Source organism: Platalea leucorodia (genome assembly GCF_965183815.1).
Source record: "Platalea leucorodia genome assembly, chromosome: 5".
NCBI lineage: Eukaryota > Metazoa > Chordata > Aves > Pelecaniformes > Threskiornithidae > Platalea > Platalea leucorodia.
In genome coordinates, this window is record NC_138827.1 from 90,471,707 (window position 1) to 90,495,659 (window position 23,953).

General features: G+C 40.3%; 1 protein-coding gene across 6 annotated transcripts in view; it reads right to left on the reverse strand.

Annotated features, from left to right (window-relative positions):
- MYLK (myosin light chain kinase) overlaps nucleotides 1-23,953 on the reverse strand; it is a 220,239-nt gene that overhangs the window by 188,903 nt on the left and 7,383 nt on the right. For 2 of the 6 annotated variants that reach the window (XM_082311643.1, XM_082311642.1), the window contains exons 1-3: nucleotides 22,085-22,159; nucleotides 17,256-17,328; nucleotides 15,810-15,868 (exon numbers count right to left, since the gene is read on the reverse strand). The exons of 2 other annotated variants lie outside the window; for them this stretch is intronic. In XM_082311643.1, coding sequence (XP_082167769.1) covers nucleotides 15,810-15,868; nucleotides 17,256-17,328; nucleotides 22,085-22,103 — 151 coding nt within the window. In that variant the 5' untranslated portion in view covers nucleotides 22,104-22,159. Of the gene's footprint in view, nucleotides 1-15,809; nucleotides 15,869-17,255; nucleotides 17,329-22,084; nucleotides 22,160-23,953 lie in introns of those variants that run through there. 2 more of the 6 variants (XM_082311645.1, XM_082311646.1) reach the window with 2 other exon arrangements.

Sequence of the window (23,953 nt, forward strand, 5' to 3'; positions counted from 1 at the left end):
TGAAGGCCAGTGCTCAGCAATGGGTACCCAGGACAATTCAAACCCAGAAGTGATTCAAACTTCCTGAGGTAACTGCAGGCCTGTTCAAGGCCCAACGAATAGAGTTAAGACCGTTTTGTCCAGCAAATGTATTCTGGACTAGATCTGCTATTTGACCTTCCAGGCCTCTTGGCAAAAGTCTACTATATCATAGATGTCTGAATTGATTTGGACAAGGAGAATCTGCTTTCAAGAAGCTTCTGTAAAGGTAGGACACAGCCTAAGAGGATTTTGCTATAACTATAAATATTCAAATTAATAGTCCCATATTGTTGACAGTTTCCAATGTCTATCTGCTCCTGGCTTCTGCAGAACTGACTTCTATGCGAACCCAAGAACTCTTCTTCCTGGATAATGTATCTACACTGAATGTCTTGGAAAGCTTTCCTACTTTCGTCTTCTACTTTCATACCACTTGACTTCGTTCCAGACTGAAGCACTTTGAGGCTAGCAGTCTTCTCTCCAAACTGTGACACTGAAGTCCTTTAGCATAACGGCAATTTGAAAAATATCAGTAACAATCTGTAATTAGAGCAATTAAGTCATGTTTGATATAAAGAGAAAGAGAAAGGAGATTTTTAGATGCACCTCAGCATCTCAGAATGGTTAGTTAGCAGCTGGAGCTGCCTTAAAATAAAAGCTCATACAGTAAATTTCTTCCATGTTCTCTAACTCAGATGAGCACAAAACCATTTTTAAAGGGCACGCCAATTCCTCCTGGGCCAGATTACATAGCAACAGCACTCTCCCTCTCAAACTAATCATTTTGTGCTAAATGAAAAATAGAAATTATTCTTTACTTCTATCAGCAACAAGATACAGCATGCACTTCCCCATCTCATAAACTACTTATCAGGTAGGAAGCATACTTGCTCTCTCCTCCTTCAGACTAGATAGGTAACAACCCCAAATCCAGCAAGTAGGTAAACCGTTTTGCATGCCAAGGGTGTCAAAGAATTTGGTAAGCATGAGACTGCCAGCAGGCAAATGCATGACTAACAGCAGTTGAAATGTTATGACAAAGGTCTACTTCTCCCTTTCTCTTTATTCACTTCATACTTTCCGTTGTTTACTGCTGCTCATCTATAGCTAATGTTTCTTCAATTGGGCAGACTTGGGTTGCACAGATACTCAGAAGCCAAGTGTTGAGCTCACCCTGTGCTGTTAAGAGACTACCCAACACAATACTACTCACCTTCATTATATACCCTCCCATTTTTCTGGCTGCTTTGATGCACAATGAAACAGTTAATGTTCACCTTTAAAGTTGTATCAATGCCATTTGAATTAGCCATCCATTGAATGAATGAGAAGAATTCACACCTCAAGGCTTATTGTTTCAGGCTGCCTGCCAACTCAGGTGGCTATGGCTCCAGCAGTTACTGCACTCTTCCCAACTACAAAAGCTAGAAAGTTAGTTTGAAAACTTCTGGTCATAGAAAGTAGAGTATAACTGTGGTATCTGTCTAGCCCCCAAACTTTCGCTAGTCCTTTTTAAGGAAGCCTGCCTCATTGGTTTAAAAGTCCTGTGTTTAAGCCACAGATCTTGTGTTTTCCTCAGGACAGCATTTTTCAACATGACATCCATCTTAGGAAGGCACAAAAATTTCCTCAGTTCCCTGAAGATGGTTTGCCTACAGTTGCATACATTCACACTGTATGCAAGCTATACTTTAACATGCACGGCCAGGGAAAAAAGCAGTCACCTCTGCACCCTCAGAGGACTGTGAAAGCTGGAATATTACATAAGCCACAAGAACAGGCAGTGGGCCAGATACCAGAAAGGAAAGCAATTCTCATTCCTAAGTACTTGCTGGTTTCCTATTGATTGTAGTGGGAAACTTCCAAGTTCCCACTCCCAGTCTCTGGGACAGCAGCAAAAATATACACTTTCTGAGCACACCACTACAGAGGTTAACGAACCAGCGTGCCCCTGCAGCTTCACTGCACTGGCTCACACACCACTAATGTGACACTGGCATTGACCTGGAATTCACGCATGGCAGTTACAGGCTTAAACAAGCAAAATCCAGAACAACAAAATCTCATGTGCATTTTGCCCATGTGAAATACAATTGCCTGACACTTGTCAAAGGAGCTTTACAGAACTAACAACTTACAGTATCGCTTCCTTCAAATTCACAAACATGAATCAGAGCACCACACTTCCATCCCTTCCATGACAAAAGCAGGAAATTCCCCCCACCCATTATTTCAAGGGAGGAATACTTAAAACCAAAAGTGGACAAACAGAAAGGTTAGCGGCTGGAAAGAAGCATGGGTCCCAAGTAGGAAAGCAACAGCTGAATTACCTGGATAACAACAGTAAATAACTTTAATAAATAGAAGTGGAAAAGGCTTCCAAGATGATTAAAGCGACAGCAAGTGAAGCTGAAGTGAGTGTATAGATGCTGTAAAAGAGACAAAACAGAATTGGGATCAGCACCTCACAAAGCAATCGCTCCCGTGAAATTCATGGAGTCACACTGAATAGATAACTCAGAGAAGTTCCTGGATGATGCTCTGGCTACTGTATGCCTTGATGTATGAAGAGAGGAGTACAGAATAAATATAGGGATGTAGATTGATCATTAAGTGGAATGTTACCAAAATATCACATCTGTAAATGGAGTCAGACAGCAAGGGATGTTGGAAAGCAAGCCACAAAAATGCCCCAATGTCTCATTCTTATGCATATCCTATCTCCAGTGACCATCAGTAGCACTTGCCTTGGGAAAGAACACATAAAGCCAGAGTAAGCTCACAGCAATTCTTTCCCAAATACACCCTCCTGGCTTCTGGCAGTCAGCAGTTTATGGATTTAAGAAGCCAGACCATCGTGTTTCATAGTCCCTGAGTTTAACCTCTATGAATTTAACCTCTTCCTGAACCCATTTTGGCCTTCTTGACATTTTATTGCAGTGAGTTCCACAATCAATTGCACATGCCTTATATTAAAAAAAAAAAAAAAAAAAGAAAAAGAAAAAAAAGAAAAAAAAGAAAATAAGACTTGTTTTAAGCTTGTTGTCTAACTTTTACTGAGTTCTCCCTTTATTCAAATGAAGCTATGACTGATTATTCCTTGTTTACCTTCTCCACACCATTTCTAATTTTATGACACGCTCAGCCTCCAACCAAGATTTTTTTCCCGAACTGAAGAGTCCTAGCTTACCCTCTGGTCCTATGGATGTCATTCCATACCTTCGATTTTTCTGCCCATCTCTGAATCCTTCTCAGTTCTATCAAGCCTTTCTGAGTTATAGCCAGAGCTGCAGATACACATTTTGAAAATGCCAGAATAAATGTTTCTGTTTTAATCTGTATTATAATTCCTAACTTTGTTATTTGGCCATCCCTGGAACTGACAATTTGAAAGAACTATATCTACAGTAATGCCAAATCTACTTGCTCTACATAAGAATTTAAATTACATTTGCCATTAACATATTGCATGGGGATTCTCAAATCCTCAGTTGCATTTATTACTACAACACCTTTCTGATAGTCAGTCTAGAATTAACCCAGACACCATGCTCATCACCACAACATCTCCCCAGTGCTGTAAACATAGGAGAAACTTATTCCACTTCAATAAAGTTTTTCAAGTAAAAAGTTGTTTTGGGAATGAAGCATATCATGAATTAGTCTCATATCATCCCTAGCACTTACGACATTTGACATAGAGCAGAGACAAAAAGCTGCAAAAACCATTCCCTCCATTTCTTAAAAGTCAATCTATAATGAATAGAAGCCTGAAGAAATGCTGTGTGTTTGATTCTCACTCTCAGCACTCTTGCTTTTTCACCTTCTCCAAGAGCATGATATGGGGACATAAATCAGTAGCCTCAATTCTTCACACATACACACCCACCCACCTCCCAAGTCAACAGAAACGATGAAAAACAGCTGCCTTCTAATTTGCCTCTGTTCTAAGTAAGTGATTCCCACATTTATCAATATTTCATCTAGCTATTTTTTGGCAACAACATTTTCCACATCGCTTAGAAGTAGAGGGGTGACTAAGGATGGGAGGGGAGAACATAAATATAACCCCCACACAAAAAAAAACCCCAACCCACTGGTGTCAGGTTTCACAGCGGGACACTTCCTTTGCAAGATTATTCATTGTCTTTAATGATTTTTCCCCCCCCCCCCCCTTGTGACATGACTTAAGTCATTTTCTCATTTTGGACAACCAGAACAAGCAAAACCAATATAGATTCCTTTGGAAGGAGAAGAAAGCTCCTAATTCACTAGTTCTTCAGTGTTAATTCAGACAAAGATTGACCAGTATTAATCCACTCTTAAAAAAACAAATAATCATTCAGTATATACCTCAAAGGGTAGCTGGAAAATATTGCTTGTTTTCTCATCCACTGAGAGCTTTCAGGTTCTGTGCATGCAACACAGGGTTCCAAAACAACAGCTGGCTCAGGACACTTCTAAGATACCAAATCCACAGGTTGAATACTGCTTGCCTGGATAGCAAGTGAGAGAAGATTATTTCCAAAGGCTCTTGGAAGGCAGAACTGTAATTTTATCCTAGGAATAGAATATGCACACACACTCCGTCCATAGCACAGGGAAGATCTCTGCCAGCTCCCTGGTAACCAACTTTCTGTTTTGTTGACCAGACTGTTAGAAAACATTAGGGAAAGAAAAGCATGGGTTGGCAGGAATGCCCTGGACTCAGAAGACGAGTTGAGCCATTATCAGTTTGCGCGAGAAGGGGTAACTACAGTGACCTTTGTCAAGGTACTTCATCTTTCCAGGACAGAGTTCCTCATCTCTTTGCTTGTAAAAGGACAGGACCTTTGAGTTTTTAAGCGGAAACTCCTTAGCCCAGGAGTTGTGCCTGTTAGTGCTTGTACAGCAACATGAACAGGTTTCTTATCTTCAGTCTAGAGGGATCTTGGATCCACATCTTAAGTATCAGCTGCTACCAATGACAATATTCACCTCCTCCTTCCCATCCCCTGACTCCCTGTTCTCATATTCTTACCCTTCCCTTTTCACTAACTCTGTCATTCACCCAAGCACAGGGGGAGCTGGATCAGGAGTGAAAATAAAAATCACATTACATTCAAAAGGAACAGAATTTGGAGTGCGAATATCTTCCTCTATGCCAAGATGCAACTTTTCAAAGGTCCGTGCCTACATGTTGTCCTAGAAATACATTCTAAGTTAATGTCACAATATTCCTTAAATTCTTTATTAAGGAGAAGACAGAGCATGGACGTAGGTCCATCATGCCAAAATCATGTCTAATCTCAAGTAAAAGCTGACAGCGTGCTTCACTAACTAATCCAAGCCTATCTTTGTGTATGGTTCAGCAGTCAGTTGATGTGCTAATATGAAATATGTTTTCTGCAATACTCAGGATAGATAGAACATCCTACCACACAGTGAGCTAGTAATTTTATAATAGGATGGTAAAATTTAGATGACTGCACATGGCCTACCAAAGTGAAAATAGCACATCCAAAGAGGCAGAAACTGCCCATGTACCAGTGAGGAGAGGCAAAATTAACTCCTCCTAGACTGTCAGATGACCTGCCGTTCTCAAAGAAACCCCAGACAAGACAGAGACAAAACTCACAAGCTACATCAAACCAAGTTTCTCCTGCATGGATATACATTGGACAACTGCATTGTCAGAATCACAGTGTAACATTCATTTCCTGTTCGTTAGAGAAGGTTTGATCTGGTAGGTAAACATGATTTACTCAGCTTTGTCACCTGTGTCTTTATAAAAATCTTTCCAACAGTATCATCTATTTTGGATTTTAAAAATAAATATTTGTATTCAGTGTAACTTGATTCAAAGTATTAAGGATTATTTAAAGGTAAAAGGCATCCCATTCTTATGGAAGAAGTGATCAGCCTTAAAACAAGCATACCACTACACGCTTGTGATGCTCAGCTTTCCTGTACATTTCTCCAATATCCAAGAGATACAGGAGGTACCTTCAGTGAATTGCACTAACAGTGGAGATGTCCACACATGCATAAGTAAACTATCAAAACAAGGGTCATGTCAGGGAGCCTTCCTGGCATGGAGTGCAACAAACCCCAGCGACAGAGCTTGTGACAATTCTGCTCGGGTAAACTAGGAAATTCTGCGATTCTAGCTGTACAGGAAGTTAACCCAAACCATCATATGAGTTATTTCTGACATTACCCATTTAGTAACAGACTTACATAGCAGATTACAGGTGTAATTATATGATTCAACATGTATTTTCTTCACAGACAATTGTTTGCCTGCAGAAAGCCAAGCTAACGCTAACAAAGCACTAATGCAAGCTCCAGAGAGAGAACCTGAGTTACACTACTTTTGACTCCAGTCAAAAACATAATGCTCCTTTCATGTTCAAAGAGAAATTACCCAGTTATTATAGAAGCAAATTGTTGCAGAAGCTCTACAAGGCAGGCAGAAAGTTCAAATGCAACTATATTCCTTCTGAAAAAAGGACTTCCAAGAAGAAGATGTGCTACGGTGAGGAGCACAACACTGAATGAGATTACTGCTTTTAAAAATATATGTGATTTCACAGTCTTTAAAGTCAGGAGCACTGGGCTTTTATGCTCCAAACAGCTAGGAAGGTATTCTACAGCTACCATGTGGAGTTTTAAGAACACGCATCTTTAGGCTCACAGAATACAGCAGCAGATTAAGACATGTAGGACATTATGATTTCCATGAAAGATCAGTAGACAGAAATTGTTTATCACATCAGAAAAAAAACCCACAAATGAAATCATGATCAAAATGTACCATTGTTTGCTGGGATCCAGGAAAGATCAGAATCGGGATGACAGAGACAGCTTTAAGTCAAATGAGCTGTCCAAATTTATAAACTATGAACCAGGACCCCAGACAGACTGAAAGTTCACCAGTTTTGGGAGATGCTGTAAGAGGTCTTTATCTTACCCAGGGATGAGGATGAAAGAAGGAAAACTAATAAACTGATAACATAAGGGCAGAGTCCCAGAAATGTTAGGTGGAAAGGATCTCTACACATCCCTGACCCAACATCCCACCTGAAGCAGAACTACCATCAACACCCAATCAGATCAGCTGTGGTTTTGTCTAGACAAGCCTTGAACACCTCCACAAACAGCAGTGCCACAACATTTCTGGGAAATCAATTCCAGTGCTGCACTACCTCTCCTAAACTTCAGTGTGAACCACTCAAGCTGCAACTTGTGGATGCTGCCCCTCATTTTTCCATCTGCCACTACCGAGAAAAGCTTGGCTGCTTCATCTTTGTAACTCCCCTTCAAATAATTGTAGGCTGCTATTTGACCGAGAGCTCACTAGCAAGACTATTTATGAAATCTTTGAAAAATCTCCCACTAGAGTAGGAGACACTTAATAATGAAATCTCTTTGGAAAGTAAAGAGTGAGACTGAAGAGTCCAGTTTTCAGTTTCCCACTAATTTACAGGATTTTATATTAAACACAATAGCACAGTATAAACCAGGATCTTTCATTAAAAGCAGAGTTTAGTTAAAAGTGACATTTTTCTTCCACATTATTTAAAGAGAAATAACTTTTGCCCTGGTGTGTGTGATTCCCAGCTCTCTATCCCTCCCAAGAAGGGAAATAAGACATTTCAATGTAGGCTTTTTTTCCCCTTAAGGTAGGGGTCGAAAAGGGGAAGAATTTAATGAGTATTATCTGCTCTGTTGGCACTCAGAAAGGCTATGACTGAGTGAAAAAAAAACATGGAATATGTAAAAACTGATTTCATTACAAAGTATAAATAGTTTCTGCAGAAACATCCATTTTAAAATAAATTCTCTTCCAAGTTTATTGTCATCATCACAGTCTAAGTTAGATACTCAAATTTGTGCTATTACAGGACATTTGCACTAGCCTGTTTCCTTAACCAAAACAAACACACAGTCTAACTAGAATAATATGTTTAAAGTTAGCATGTTCATGCCAAGACACTGCACTTTCACAATTATTTGCTTTTCTTCCCTCCGCTTCTGAGCGCCTTTGGGATATGTCTTCATAAAGCAGCTGTTAAATCAACATACAGAAAATTAATATTTTGCAATATGCATTCAAGTTACTGTAAAGGTAAAATTTTGGGCCAACTAATCAATCTGGGGGAAAAAATTAATCCATTTACCTCACTGAAGCCAAAACTCTTCTCTAGGTAATTCTCCCTAACTCTAAAGGTCAATGGATTCAATGAGTACATAATGTTTCCAATTCAAACGACTTGTGTTCTTAGATGAAAACAGGCTAATGATCAGATCCAGACTGGGTGCAACTCCAATGACGCCATATGGTTTCAAACACTTTGAGAAGAATAGTCATGGTAATGATAACCACCAGCTGATCCGTCCAAAATACGAAGCTGCTCATGTCTGAGTGAGAGTTGTCTAAGCCTGGCCATTCTCATAAAAATCAACATTTCCATTCTGCCCCAGTCTTCTATACACTGAAGTCAAGCTGCTAAAGAAGCACAAAGAGTTTTTCTACCCTCTTTCTACACAAATTTCTCTTCTTATTAGGTTGCTTATTCAGCCTGTACTGAAAAGTTTAAGTCCAAGAACTGCTTCAGTTTTATTTAAATAAAGATTTTTTTTTTTTTTTTTTTTTTTTTTTTTTTTTTAAGAAAATGTATCGTAATTTAGACAGAGACGTGACCGGTATGCTTTTAATCTTAAAATATGTTCTATACAGCTATAACTTAAGGGCTTTGTGCTTATTTTCAGAGTACACTTAGCTAAGAAAAATCTGCAGAATGGCAATTTTGAGAAAAAAAATGGAAGGAAGAACTCCAACACCACAATATTTGTAACACGAAACAGCTTTTTTATAACCAGATCGTGACCCTGCTTTTTAAAGGGAAAAGCATCAGTTATAAAAAGAAGATGATGCTTGGTGAATTTCCTAATGGATATAGGATGATTAGGACAGTGGGCAACATGAAATACTACATGTACTGTGCTACACTCACCCTGGGCTCACTTTTAAGTAAATGGTTCAGTTGCATCTTTTTATCAAAGGAGAATAAACAGAGACATGAAGGAACATGCATATTTGAATCCCACACTGGTATAAAGTTGTGTTTGCTTCAGTATAGGCAAGTAGGGGGTAGGGGTATCTATTTCTTTTTCCAAAAAATCACTTGAATGCAGGTTTTTAACAATTAAAACAGTCAAAGTAAAAATGAGTTGAGAAGGCACGTACAATGCAGAAAGCAGGAGCTAGAAGGAAGCAGTACCCTGTGAAGCCAATTACTTGTCTAAGCCCTTGTTTTCCCCTCACCACCTTTTTCCCAAATCCAACTAATAGGGAAAAACATCAAACAACCAACAGCCAGTATCCCCACTGAAAGATTGGTATCTTCTATAGAGTTCGGCTGCGATGGTATTCATGTTCCTTTAAGCCTCTGTTTGAACAATGTCACTATGGAAACAGATCTGTGATGCCCTGCACCTTATCAGGCCTTCTCTATTTAAATTCTTTTCTTGCATCTTCAACAAAGCCACTCACTGAACCTCAACTAATCCAAGGTTCTGTTAGGGGTGAGGTTTTCATCCCCGTCCCCCCCTTCACTACCCTGTCTCTTCCAAAAGGTTCTCTCCCCCACTAATGCCATCTGACAAGTTTTGTTTGACTCTCACCTCTTCAGTTCCTAGCTCAAAATTATTATGGTTGTATTTATTGCCAAACAGATTCTATAGTTTTTATACACACACCCACCCACCCACCCCCCGTGACATAGTTTTCAATGAAAATTCCACTCATTCAACAGCAACTTTTTCATTTTGGTTTTAGCTGCTAGGAATCTGCTTGCATCTACATCAGATGTGCCTGTAAGTTCTCTCTAGAGAATTCCTAGGTTAGAGGTATAAAGGGTTACATCTCTGTAATACCAACACTTTATCAGTTCCAGATGCATATGGAATCCCAAATTCTGTGTTTACAAATTCCAAATATTAGAATACGTTGGGGGAACAGAGAACCGGAGGGGAGCTGGGAAGCTTCAAGGTTACTTTATGCAAATGAAAGAGGGCAAATCTGGGTTTGCCCTCACTGCATCCAAATCTGGTGCACAGGCAAGAGCCATAGCAGTGGTTTTGCAAACTAAGCAAATGCTATAGCCTCTGCAGTAGCAAGTGAAATGCATGCTATAATCCTCCACCTAAGTAGATACAAGCCAAACATTATTTAACCTTTGAGTTTTTATAATACTGCCCCAACTGTAATTTAAAGCAAGGCTACAAGAGACACCTTTAAGGGAAGTTTCTAGTATTTTCTAGTGTGGGGGGAGGTAGACTCTTATCAGCTTGCATGAGAGTTTTGTGAAGAGGAGGATGGGAGTTATAAAACAGTTTTATTTTATTCACTTACTGCCTTTGATATTCTGGGTTGGCTGAGGAAGCAGAAGATATGGCAACATAGTGGCCTAAGACATGCTGTGGCTCTCAGAGTTCCCAAGGTGGACTGGTATAAATACAAAGGCAATTGCGATTAACTATCCAAATGAGCTTCACAATGAAGAACTAATCAAAACTTCCTTATGACTTCCACTGGGACAAAGCAACTGTATGTACGTTGATGCTTTAAGAAAAAGTAAAACTGGAAGAAAGCATACAACTCAAACATTCCCCCTTTATATATTTAACCCCATTATTTCTAGGCTTTCATTGAGCAAGCTGTCTGATGGAGGCAGGAGCAGCACGATTCACAAGCAATACTCACCGGGATTCAGTTACTATTTCAAATGGAAATCAGAAGGACTCTTAGGAACCTCATAGGAAACCAGTTTCTTTCATGTTGTTGCTACTGCAAATTTACATTTTCTTTACTCTTATCACAATATACCACCTAACAGCTTTTGTGAGGTGTAAAACATGACACATTTTAGTAATGGATTTTAAGTGATATGTTCCCCGATACTTGCACAACTTATTTTGATTTACTGAGGAACAAGTCTGAGGTACGGCCAAGGAGAGGACTTGCATACCTAAAGAAACCTTATATGTTCAGGTCCTTCAATCCAAAAAGGTAACCAATTTCACATTTTTTCCATGCATCTAACCATGAACAGCAGCCTTGTTTCCTATATCCACAGAGATCAGGAACTTGCTGTTCTATTTCAGCCCATACCCAGGAGAACCACAGCAAAGCAGGTAAGCTCCCTGCTCCCAAATGCAGCATTGCCTCCCTGAAGGCATGACAAATGCATGACAACAGCAACATAGGTCATAGAGAACACATTTTTCGGAGAGCTCCTCAGACAGTTTATGCTAAATTCCACTGATGTTCAACAGAACATAGATACTTCTGAAAAATGCTACCTACACAAAGCAAAAAAGGTAGAGACCAAATAATACACATTCCAGCTTCATCCCTAGTGTATTAACGGGGAAATTTTTAATCTTTATTTCTATTTATTTATTTTTAGGAACTACTAGACTTGGCACAAAATAAAGTGTTACTTTGTGTTACCCCTCACATTCTCAAACTAATCATTCTTCATAAGTCATCTCTGGCAGCTACTACTCTGCATCATCATCTTTTGCTATTGAAAGACTAAACACACTGATTTTCAGGGACTTAAAAGCTGGGATATAAAATGAGGAACTAGGAAGTACCATGCTAATTTAATTTCTTGCCACAGCTCACCTTTCACTGGGTAAGATCAGGGCATTTCCAGGGACCCTGGGCACAAGGTCATCAGTGCCTCCAACCTCCTCTTGCACAGATGGCAAAGGAGCACAGCAAGAGGTCAGCTGTGCCTTTGGAGAGTAACAGTTCTACAGCCAAAGCTGCAGTTTTGCAGCCTAATTGGGTTAACTTCCATGTGTACGCACCCTGCTGCTTCACAGAATCACAGAATCATTTAGGTTGGAAAAGACCCTTAAGATCATCGAGTCCAACCGTTAACCCAGCACTGCCAAGTCCACCACTAAACCATGTCCCTAAGCACCACATCTACCCGTCTTTTAAATACCTCCTGGGATGGGGACTCAACCACTTCCCTGGGCAGCCTCTTCCAGTGCCTGACCACCCTTTCAGTGAAGAAGTTTTTCCTAATATCCAACCTAAACCTCCCCTGGCACAACCTGAGGCCGTTTCCTCTTGTCCTATCGCTTGTTCATTTTGTTTCTCACTGTAAACATCCCTCTGCTGGGTTTTAGCCCCACTCTTGATAGCATACTGTTAACAGATGTCAATCAAACAAAATCAAATAGAAAAATACTTAAATAAAACAATTCTGAGTAACAAGGGGCTGGGATAACCAGAGACATAAAAGTCATGGGTGCAAAAGGAACAGCGAATATATTTAGGTTAGAAATCAGAAGAATGCTTCCAATATGGCAGAGGAGCAGCTTCCCACTAACTAAAGAAAGAAGCCTAATTCCACTTAAAGATCAGAGTATGAAAGAAGTTGTATGGCACAGCTATTGTAAATAAGGCTGGACAGGCCCCCCTGGACCACTGGGTCTCGTTCCCTGCAAGGACAGTACTGGAGTCAGATACTTCTGCGTACCATGTTATCCTTTCATTATGTCGTGCAGTTCCCTCTGAAATTACTGAAAGTTGTGCTTACATTTCTGAGGGCAGAGCTGGGCAATTTGCCTTTAGCCTCATACCACTGAATACACTTCCTTTCCTCCCTCCCTGTCCACAGCTTTAAGAATTAAGCTGGAAACATAAATCTCTATGTCAGATTTCCTTGGTTTAGACAGACTAAGCCAAGACGCTCCCCGCCTCTCTCAAACATCTATAGCAATGGACCCATTTTGGAGTAATTTCTTCTCCTATGGAAGACACTAGCCAATGACATTGATATGTATTTTCTCTCCACATTAATTCAATTTTGTAATACAAACTAGAGCAAGACTTTGGTTGCTTCTGTATTCTTCAGGCTGCTGTGGGTCCTCAGAAGACGACCAAAGTGGTGAAATGAATTTGGAACACTGGTTTTCCTCGAAAGCTTTCTCAAAGAAAGCTTTAGTGATCCTTCCACTAGAGATTGCTCACCAGACAGTTGCCATTAATTACTGCATGGGAACATTTGGCCAGATATACACAAGACACAAATCACGCATTAGGGATTTAGTTGGTTTAGTGCTATGGCAGAAGTTGGCTTTCTCCCATTGTGTCTTGTATGCATCATTTTAAATCCCTGTGGCATTTTTACTGGCCTGGCTGTAGACCAAAGCAGGTAGGACTCAGTAGTGAAGCTGGTGAAGGACAGGTCACAAACTGAATTTAAGTGAGCTAAGTAAGTGGAGCTGTGCCAAAACCATGAGCCTCTCCCTGCTACACTGCACGCTACCAACCTAAAGGCTGTAGCAAGTTTAAACCCACCACTAAACCTGTGTCTAAATGGAAGCCTCTATTTCACAGTCTAGAAGAAAATTAATTCGATGATTAAGAGAAAAACAGAGTTACAGCCTTGTTGGCGCAAGCAGTAGTAGAACCAGCTGCCAGTCCTCTTGGAATGAGGAGGCATCTTGCAATAAGAACCACATTTTCTGTAAGGAATCTCAGAGAACATTACTAGCAAGTTGTCTCTAACATCTCAGATTTATAGCATGGCCTGGCTCAGAACCACTGCAATTTCAGAGCTTCCTCGCAACAAAAACTGTTATTAAAGTTTGAAACTCTGGCCAAGGCTTTTATTCCTATAGCAGTTTATTATCTCCCTCTCTTCTAGTGCTAAAAGTCCAACAGTACAATGGTCTCTCTAGGTTATATGTTAAAACATGTGCAATAACAGTTCAGAGCTACAGCATCCACCTTCCAATAAAGCGCTTTCTGTGCAAGCCACCAGGGGCATGTGGGGTCCTGAGGTCAGCAAAACAAATCATCTCATTCCACCTTGATCTCTTCTGACATTAAAAGAGATCAACAGATAAGAAAGGAAGAAAATTGTGCCCTAGCATGTCCATAGGTTGAATAATGCATTTATGTGGATGTCGTGTGAAACAGTAATGCAATGAAGGTGGAAAAAAAAAAAAAAATCCAGGGAATTTTCTATCTCATTCCTTATAAGTTATGATGCACAAAACGTATGTACACTACTGTTTGCACAGAGAACAGCTCATCTAGACACAGCTGAACTGGTTTTAAAATGAGTTAGTGAGGCTGAAACAGCACAGCTTGCAAATCCCACCAAGAAAGTAAGCTAATTTTCAGTTTATTAGGATAGGGACTTCCCACTGAATCCAGCTCCTCTCCCTTCAGAGAACTGAAACATTTTTCTAGGAGTGAAAGAACTCAGATCCAAGGGAGGAACTGCATTGTGACACTCCCAATCTCCCAGCTGATTCTTCTGCCCAGCAAGTCTTCACTTTATATATTGATATATGGAAGAAATCCCCTTGTAAGGAAAGGGAGATTAGAGGTTAATCTTTGCTTTAACAATAAAAGTAAGAAGCCACTTCACAAACCATTTCAGTCTTATGGGTTAAATGGAACCAGCTGTACGTGAAAACAAAACAGTGTGTCACTAAAAAGAAGCTATTTTGTGGTGGCACAGAAAAGTGGATAGGACATTACACTGTTGTCACAAAGGGACAGGGAGGAAGGTTAGCAGGGACAGTTCAGTCATTCTGACTCACTGGATACTGCCAGCAATTCAGTTTAACCCTTTCACACCTATGTTGAGACTGATTTGTGCTACCTGGGTGAAGCACAAAATACAGGAAGACAATTCCTAAACAGTGGTGTCTCAAGAATTTCTAACAGCTGCTGCCTGCTGCATTGACTGAACTCAAGTCTCTGAATTAAGTCCTGTGAAATCCAGTATTTGCCCCAAGAAACGTGTGTGGGATTATCCCATAGATTCCACATGCACAGGATACATCCAGCTTCAAAAGACAGCTGACTGAAGGAAGAACAGGTATTACAGGGCTTTTAAGTCTCTGCAAACAATATAGATATCATATCCTTTTACTATATTACTCTATAGACTCCAATAAATCTACAGAATTCAGCTTACCACAAGGCTACTGTTTTTTCAGAGTGACTGACCCAATGACTGGTATTTATTTGCTGAGACAAGCTCCATTAAAAAAAAAATCCACACTATTCCCCCTCATCACCACAAAGATGACATCTGGTTGCCAATCTGCCTGCCAAGAAACCATCTGGAAACAATATCAATACCACAATCTATAGGCATCCCTCCAATGCATTAATCAGGTCATCAGAGTTCAATAACCAACAGCATCTTTAAGAACTGGAAAGGATAAAGCTGTGGTAATAAGGCACAGTCAAGATCAATCCCCAGGGTCTAGTTAGTTCTTCCTCTCCTTTGGTTCCCCCCCCGCCCCTTTTTTTTTTTCTTTAAAAAGCATACAACATCAGCATTTTTTCACCCAGGGTTTGGGTTTAAATTTACCATTTCAGAGAACTTTGAAGTGCAAGCAAGGCCTCTCAGTTTGATGCACACACATGTAATGGAAAATGTCTACTGCCTCACTGAAGCAAATGCAAGTCCTTTCACATAGGACCCAGGAAGAGTCACAGACTTCTGCCTTGACAGTAGAGTTATCCATATAAACCCTAAAAAAGTCTGGAGAGAATTAAATGGGGCATGACAATGATTTGGAGATTGGGAAAAATATATTAAAAAATATACACATATCCATTTATTGTAGCCAAAAAATGTGCAAAGTTCAGTTTAAGATCATTACAAGGTTTCTCATCACACAGAGCAGAAGTACTTTCAGAGGGAGACTAGCAGTACCAGATGCTAAAGTTATCTCAGAGAAAGACTTACCAAAACCCAGGGGCTGGAAACTGAAGCTGCAGAAATCTAAGTTTGAGAGTGCCTTTCTTCTAAAGCATGAGAAAAGGTAACAAATCAGAAAAAAACATGTTGCATGCGATTTTGGTCTCCTATCTTTCTTTCTCAATTGAAAAAACAGGTAGTTTTCTAGGAGATACGTTTTAACAACACAAGTTATCGATTATGTTATAAGACCAATGAAAAGACACACACTTTTGAAAAGCAGGGAATAAGAGCAGAAGCACAGCAAATCCCCCTAGATTAAAGAAACAAACAAATCACAACTATTCAGTTTTATCAGTTCAGTACAGCTCTCCGTAAAAAAAAAAAAAATATATATATATAAAAATCACTGCACTGGAAGTAAGCAGCTGTTCATTATCTTGGACAAAACTCTTTGGGGGCAGTGACATGGTCTTCCTCAGTGTTTGCACAGCAGCATAACACAACTCAAAGTTAATTGTTGTACTATGTGACTCCATAATACAAAAGGGAGCAGCCAGCCCTTGTTCTGAATTTAAGTTAACCAGAACTGTTCAAAATAACAGCATTAAGTCCTGACAATGAACATAAACTTGGGTTTTGTTTTCACAAGTTGAGATTCAATATTTGTTATAGAGTTCAGAGCTTTTTATTTTTCTAGTAAGCTCTTTTTTTTTTTTTTCAATTTCCAGAAGTCTGGCTCTTATAAGCCTGTAAACTTTGCAGAGCAGTTTTCCTATAAAGCATGTTCAGGTTCTCTCATCTGAAGATGGAAAAGAGTGAATAACTTTGTCATCCGGAAGGGGCAAGGCACAGGGAGTCCATGTAATAAGTTTAAAGGGTGATTTTTAATCTTATTTATTTTTCAGGCTACAAACTTCCAAAGGTAGCTAGTAGTAGCTTCATGTTCAGTCTATAAGCATCTAAAAATCTTCTTGATCTGCAAATGGGGTGGAATAGCTATGGATAATAAGTTGTCAGAGTTAACCTCTGAAAACTGTTTTTACATTGAGTCTCTCATTGTGGAAGAAATTAATATTTTAGCTTGCCACTATATTAATTACATATTTTTGAGCTAATTAATCCAGCCGTGCCAACAGAACTAATATTAATGCAAGTACAGTGCAAAATCTAACATTAGAGACTCACAGAGAATTGGGCTAAAAAATTCAAAGAGCTCCAGAAATTCTGCATATGAAGCATGGAGTTTAAAGGTAAGAACTTAAATATCTGATAACACCTAAACATTCTCATGGGTACACTTGCATTTATAAGGGACTTTTCTGTTTATATTTTTTTTCCAGTACATTAAGCTAAATCTAGACTAAGCCTACACTATGGGTAATACAAGTGTATTCATCTACAAGTTTTATTCACTGAACTACTAAGTTGATTTTAGTTAGAATAAGACAACTTTGCATTCAGACATGGAATCAGAAGATTCACCTTGCTTACCTTTTTTCAGGCCTTAGAGAAGTCCTTTCAAACTCCTTTCCCTCTGATACTTCTTTGTAAAGTGTTTTGAAACCTAGTGATGAAAGTAGTAAGAACTATGTATTTGACCATGCTATTTGTAAAGCATTCTAGTAGAAATCCTGCAAATAATTCACATTAATGAATTTTACAGTTAGGAAAATATATATATTAATATGCTGTTGAAATTATTGATACCTAAATATCAGACAAGTGAAGTCTGGCTGGAGTAGCTACATAAACCTACCAGTCTAACTGTAAAGTAGAAAAGTATATCTAGATAACAAGCAAAGTCCTTCTGAAGCCTGGCACTGAGAACAATTCCACAGCTAAATACCTCCCCAGAAGCTGATGATCACAAAAGATCCTGACAGCCACTGAAGTTTCATTTGATAAGAAATCACTCAAGAGAATGGATTAGTCAGATACAGGACTGTAAGAAGTCTTCTGTATTGTGAAGTCCAGTTCCTCTTTATTACACACAACTCTAACTTAACATCATTTCCCTTACACATATTACATGGAAGTGATGAAGTACAGGTTTTCACCACAGATGTTACCCCAGTCAGCTTTGATGAAGAAATTGCTCTGGAAAATTTCACTTTCATTTTTTTTGCAGTAACTTTTAAAGTATACAACTCTGCTTCATTATTTAGCTTCTCATATATTGGGGAACTCCTGCAACTCATCAGCAAAGTCATCACACAGAGACAGCGTGTACATTTCCAACAGCTTTCTGGTCCAGGCAGATACATAGTAGGCTTCAATATAAGACCTTCAACAACAAAGCACAGGCACAGACAAGCTCTGCAATTTTAGGTGTTTCTACTTACAGAATGCAGGGTGACGGCTACAGCAGGGGACTGGACATGGCCTAGAAAAACAACTAAACGCTTCAGTCCTATGCTTCTAGTAAAAAGAATATATGTGACTTGACTAATATAGTGCAAAGAGAGCACAGTACTAGGTTTATTCAGATACCTAGGTGTTATTGGTTAATATTAGCTTTGACTAGCTAAGCAATATTAATCAACAATAACTCGCTTGCATATCTGTTCCAGTGCTGGACTGCATCTGCAAAAGCAGCCCTTAGAAGTGCATCTGTAGAGAATAAACTTCTGTACTGCTCCTTCAGATGCATGTGCATGCTTTATGGCAGGACAGTCTTCCTGTAACTGCACACTTCAGCTCTTGTAAACAAGTCCACAGACCTCTCATATAATCACAGAGTATTCTCCTTCAGGTTTTTTCCATGTCTGCAAAACTGGAAAAGCAAGGCTATCTTCTTCCCGGACGTTTTAAGTGGAGGGCTTTTGAATTTTATGAAATCCTGGGCTAGAATATGTATAAGTGCAAAGTTTTAATCACTTTTGCACACACTGTGTGTATGCAAAAGGTAATATATGTAGCTCCATTAGCACCTGGAACAGCTTCATGCCCAGCTTGTGCCTCTCAGTTTTAATAGATGGCTTCCACAGAGTATTACAATACTAATAGCTGCCATATATCGACAACACATGAGGACATTCAGAAATACTCAGTGTTTCCCATATGGAAAAGAAAGGGACAATATAGTATCAGTCATTATTCTAGATCCATATACAGTTCTCCAGTAGAAGAGAGACTTCTAAGTATAGGGTACAATGCAAAACAGAGAAAGCTATAAAGGCTACCTGTTAGGTAACACAAAGAATGGCACTGATACTAAGGGTCACCAAACAAAAGCAGTGTACAGATATTCAATTTTAAGAAAGGGAACTATATAAGGATGTGGCAAGAAAGAAGGAGGACACTAAAAAGGAGCAGTTCAAAAAGCAAGAAGCCTCAGGGAGAGTTAGGAGAGTATTGCAGGGCATAGGTCAGCTCTTAGGAAATGGATTGCTTAAGTAAAGACAGGGAAGCCCATAAAACATGGCAAGTCAAATGTAAGCAGGAAATTAAGAGGGCTAAAAGACAATCCAAAAAGTGCCTGCAAACAAAGATCATGGTGCTAGTAAACAGCTCTTTAAATATATCAACAACAGGAAGCCAGCTGGGAAAGCGGTTGAACTGCGAGATGACAAGGATGTAAGAGGGGCACATGGGGATGATAAGGCTGTAGCAGAGAAGCTCAGTGAATTCTTTACATCAGTCTTTACTCCTGAAATCTTTGGGGACATTTCCACAGCCATTGCACTCTCTTGCAAATCTGGCAGAGGAGCCAGATCAATCTGAAGTAAATTCAGGAAATACTAGACCAAACAAGGAATTGAGGTGTTAATAAATCACTGGGACAGAACAATGTTCACACAAGTTCTGAAGAAATTCAAATGTGAATTGGAAGAACCAGTAGCCGAGGTGTGTAAGCCAGCATTATAGAGAGCCTCTGTACTGGAGGAGTCGCAGATTCTGCCTGCACAACTCCCAGCTCCAGGAAGGGCTGTGTAGGGGAACCTGGGAACCACACTTCATTCACAGTAAGAGGGAGCACATTAGAAAGAATAAGAAAGCAAAGGATAGGGCTTAACAGACATTTTTTAAGATGGAGAGGAATCAGCAGTGCAATCCCTGGAATCAGTGCTAGGACTGGTGTTACTCAGTATGTTCATCAATGACAAAACTGATTGGGAAAAAAGTTGGCAGGTAGGCTTTAGCATTGATAAATTTCAAGTAATTCATCTAGGCAATACCAGCTCTAACCGTTCCTACTCAGAAGCTGGAGCCACCCTTGACAGTTCTCTGAAGTCAGGGGCTCAGGGGTCAGCAGCAGTCAAAAAAGCCAGCAAAATACAGGGCGCCATCAGAAAGAGAGCAAGACAGGGCATTTCTGCCACTTCACACAGCCTGAGCGCTCCCACAACTTGAGCATTGTGATCTGCTCTCTACAAACCAAGGACATCGTAATGTTAGAGGGGTGCAGAAAAGGGCAACCAAATGGAAACGGAGCAGATACTTTACGTGGAGAGATTAAAAAGGCTAGGACTCCTCAGCTTGGAGAGAAGGTGGCTGAGGGTAGATATGACTAGGTATAACAAAAAACCCGTGAGCTGCTAAATGCAGAACCGTTATTTGCCAAATCCTACAACACTAGAACACGGCGGTACTCACTGAAACTAGCAATAAACCCATTTAAATAGAAAATACTTGTTTACCCAGCAGGTTACAAGCTTCTGGAACTTGCTGTCACACCAGGCTGTGAAGGCAAAGGATGTCCATGGGTTCAAAAAGGGATTAAACAAACTCCTGGACAACAGGTCCATAAACATACACTTAAAGGACTAAACAAGTACGTATCCTCTAATATTCTTAACACAAGAGCCATGGAAGCTGGAGAGGTAGGAGGAGAAGTGGATCTCAAAAAACAGATGTTGAAGAATCTTCTGTTAACTTGTCGGACACAATATTGGGCTAACTTGAATGCTGAGGAGGTTTTAATGTTATTCATTTTTAGGTAAACTCAGCATTCCCACGCATTGTACCACTTCCTGAGGATAAGCAATGACCAAGATTCATCAGGGCTTCAGAAAAGGACCTCCTGCCACTGTGACAACCAGACTAGAATTCATTGCATGGGTTAATACAGGAATATTGTTTTAGAGATCTGCTTTCCGCCAACATGCTGACCACTGTCTCTTAGTATCTAATGATAATTATGCATAAATAATGCAATAAAATAAGATATACACATGGCTGGTATTCTTCCTCCTGTGCAGCTTCTGGATTAATTTTGTTATTTTATCTGGATTCTAACCCCAGCAAAGCAGCAAGTCAATAGAAAGCAAACATATTCATTACATCTCATGGCAGCAGTGGGAGTGGGACAGGCACAGATACAAACAGCAAAGAATAAGAAATAAAGCAATTTAGACCAGTTACAGGTGCCAGAGTTTTAACACCCCCTGAAAGCACCTTTTATGTCTGTACACACATCCATAAGTAATTATTTTACCAACCCAGGTAAACCAAGATTTTAATTTAATTTTTAATTCATTACAAAATTTCATTTCAGAAGCATTTTTTAAATGAACACCGTCTTTGAAGACAGTAAGTTGTTATATCTCAAAAAAATTTAATCAGCAAAGCTGTATTTCCTGTCTTGTAAGTGAAATACAAGCTTGGACAGAAGAAAAAAAAAAAAATCTCACAAGAAGTGCAATTACAGCGAGTTTGTCTTCAATACAATAAATCCTTTGTTTTGAGGTTCAATTTACAGTTTTAAAAGAAAATATTTTTGTTTGGTTGTTGGGGAAAAAATTTCTGTGCTACACAGATCAAAAATTAACAAGGTTTGACAAAGTTAACTCTTGCCTGCTCTTGACACAGTCTGTCTCAAAACCCTATGCTTGTAATAAAACTGTCTAGAAAGGAACTAGCACTAGAAAGCTATATAGTGAATTCCGTTCACCACAGAACACATAACAGGCTTGAACAGACATGAAACACCGTGTGTTTTTCTCCTCCTTAATTTGGTGACAAGTAGGCTATGTAACTGGAGCTCCCTACACCAGTATCAATAACCATATATTGCTAATGTAATATACAGGCACCTGTCACACATAGAGGACCCTGCACAGTGCTCATGCACTGATGAGCAATCACACCAAGTCCAAAGCAGGTTACCTTAGTTGTCAAGCAAAATACAATATAATAAAAAACCAAAACAATATAATGTCAAGTAGTAAAAGGTATTTACATATTTATGTTTACTTTTACCATCTCAGACAAAGCAAAAAGGATAAAGTGGTAAAGAGTTTGCAGTTAGAGGACACTACATGAAGTCTAAGGTCAAGATCACACATGTGGAGAAAGGAGTAAGGTCCACACCATTTTACCTGGAAAACGATTGAACATCTCTGACTTTCTGACCTTGCTGTTGAGATGCCATGCAAGTCGTTAACTTTTGCAACCTCGTTTTCTCGATGTCACTGTGGTCCAGTCAGGAACTGAGCCCCCACTTCTCTTCAAGCTAACCAGGACTACCGATTTGGTCTCCATACCTCAACCTCCACAGCTATAGCTTGGAAATACCTTGGAGAAAGAATATAGCTTCAAGTTTCATATCAGGCACGACCTAAATAGATTGAATGAGAGCTAAATATTTTGTTAGTCATCTGAGATGAACTAGATAATGGCACAATTTCAGGCAAAATGAAGGAGCAATACCTCTGCTGACTAAGTTTAGAAGCATTTGGAAAAAAACATATAAACCAGCCTTTTAAACAGCCACATGGACTTTTACTCTGCATAAGATGTGCTTAATTGATCAGTATTGATAAAAGTTCAGGTTGACTTAAGCATGTAACTTGAGCAAAATGACCCATCAGTTCCAATAAAGCTTTGGTCCTACAGGTCAGGGCTGAGGTAAAATGGAGGGAGTGCTCTCGAGCCTGCCTGGTAGGCGTTCAGGCCAGCCATGTCTGCAGGACACAGCACAGCTCCTGCCTCCTCACCTGCCCCTCAGTGTGAGGGGATTCCCTCATGGATACTCACCGCCATCCCACAGCCACACCTTTATTCACGTCTCTCACATAACGACATCGTAACCGGTGTGAGCGACAGGCTGCACGGCGGGGCAGCGGGGCGGGCTGTCAGGGGGCCGTGAGCCGCCTCGAGCTGGTCCCGGCCGGTTCCCGCCAGCTCTGGCGCTGAGGGGGGCCCCGGCGGGGAAAACCACCGCACGCCAGAGCCCGGCCATGGCGCCAAAACGTCCGTCAGCCAGAGAAGCGCCGCGATACAAGGTGTTAGGGAAAGAAAATGGCGGCTGCTGAGGGCTGGAGACGCTCTGTGGCGTCCTCCATGGCAAAGGGGGCAGGGACACCCCGAGGGACAGCCTGCCTCAGCACTGCTGCGATTCTGCAACCTGCAGCGAGTGTGCAGCAAGCTGAGACTACAAGGGAAAGGGCTGAATAACTATTTATGTAAGCAACTTCATAATTGTTTGTGGTGGTCTTGTTCCTCAGTATCTGAAGCAGTGATCAGAAGTTTGCATTGATTGCCAAGAAAACAATAAAAAAAATTTAATTCTCTGACTCAGGCCTGTTTTGCCAGCAACACAGAGGTAGGTTGGCACAAACTCTCCTGCAGGAGTACTGCGTGCTGCTAGGGCACATCCCTGAGCAGGGCTGAAGGAAGGGCAGAAGGCAAACTCCACAGCTCCCCTGGGAACGCTGAAGTTCAGACTTCAAAACCCGGCAGCCTCTTCCATTCAAATGCGTTTACTCCACTCACGACCACGGACATTTTCACAGCAACATGGAAAACTGCTGTACTGTGAACAAGAAAATGAGCAGGAAGAAGAAAGGCAAATGAAGAAAATGAAATAAACCTTCTTTCACCACTCCCCCGTCTGCGAGAAAGATGCACCCAGACATGTGTAGACACACAAGCCAGGATCTCTTCCGAAAAAAACTGCACGATACATGCTCAGATATTTGCTTGCCTCTTACTGATACGAGTTCAGTCAGCACTAAATGCCTCCAGCTGGTTTCAAGTTACAGCCAGGGGAAGGAGTACCATAAAATTCCTCACAGCCACCCAAACCATTACTCTTCTATTTTCTTCCATGTGGGGTCATCGCACCCCCTCTGGAAAGCTTAGAGGTACGATACCACCGCAGGCATCTTCAGAGAGAGCCTGACAATGGTGTATTATGAGGCTTGTTGTAACATCCTTTCAATATTCTTAAGGTCCAGTGATTTAGA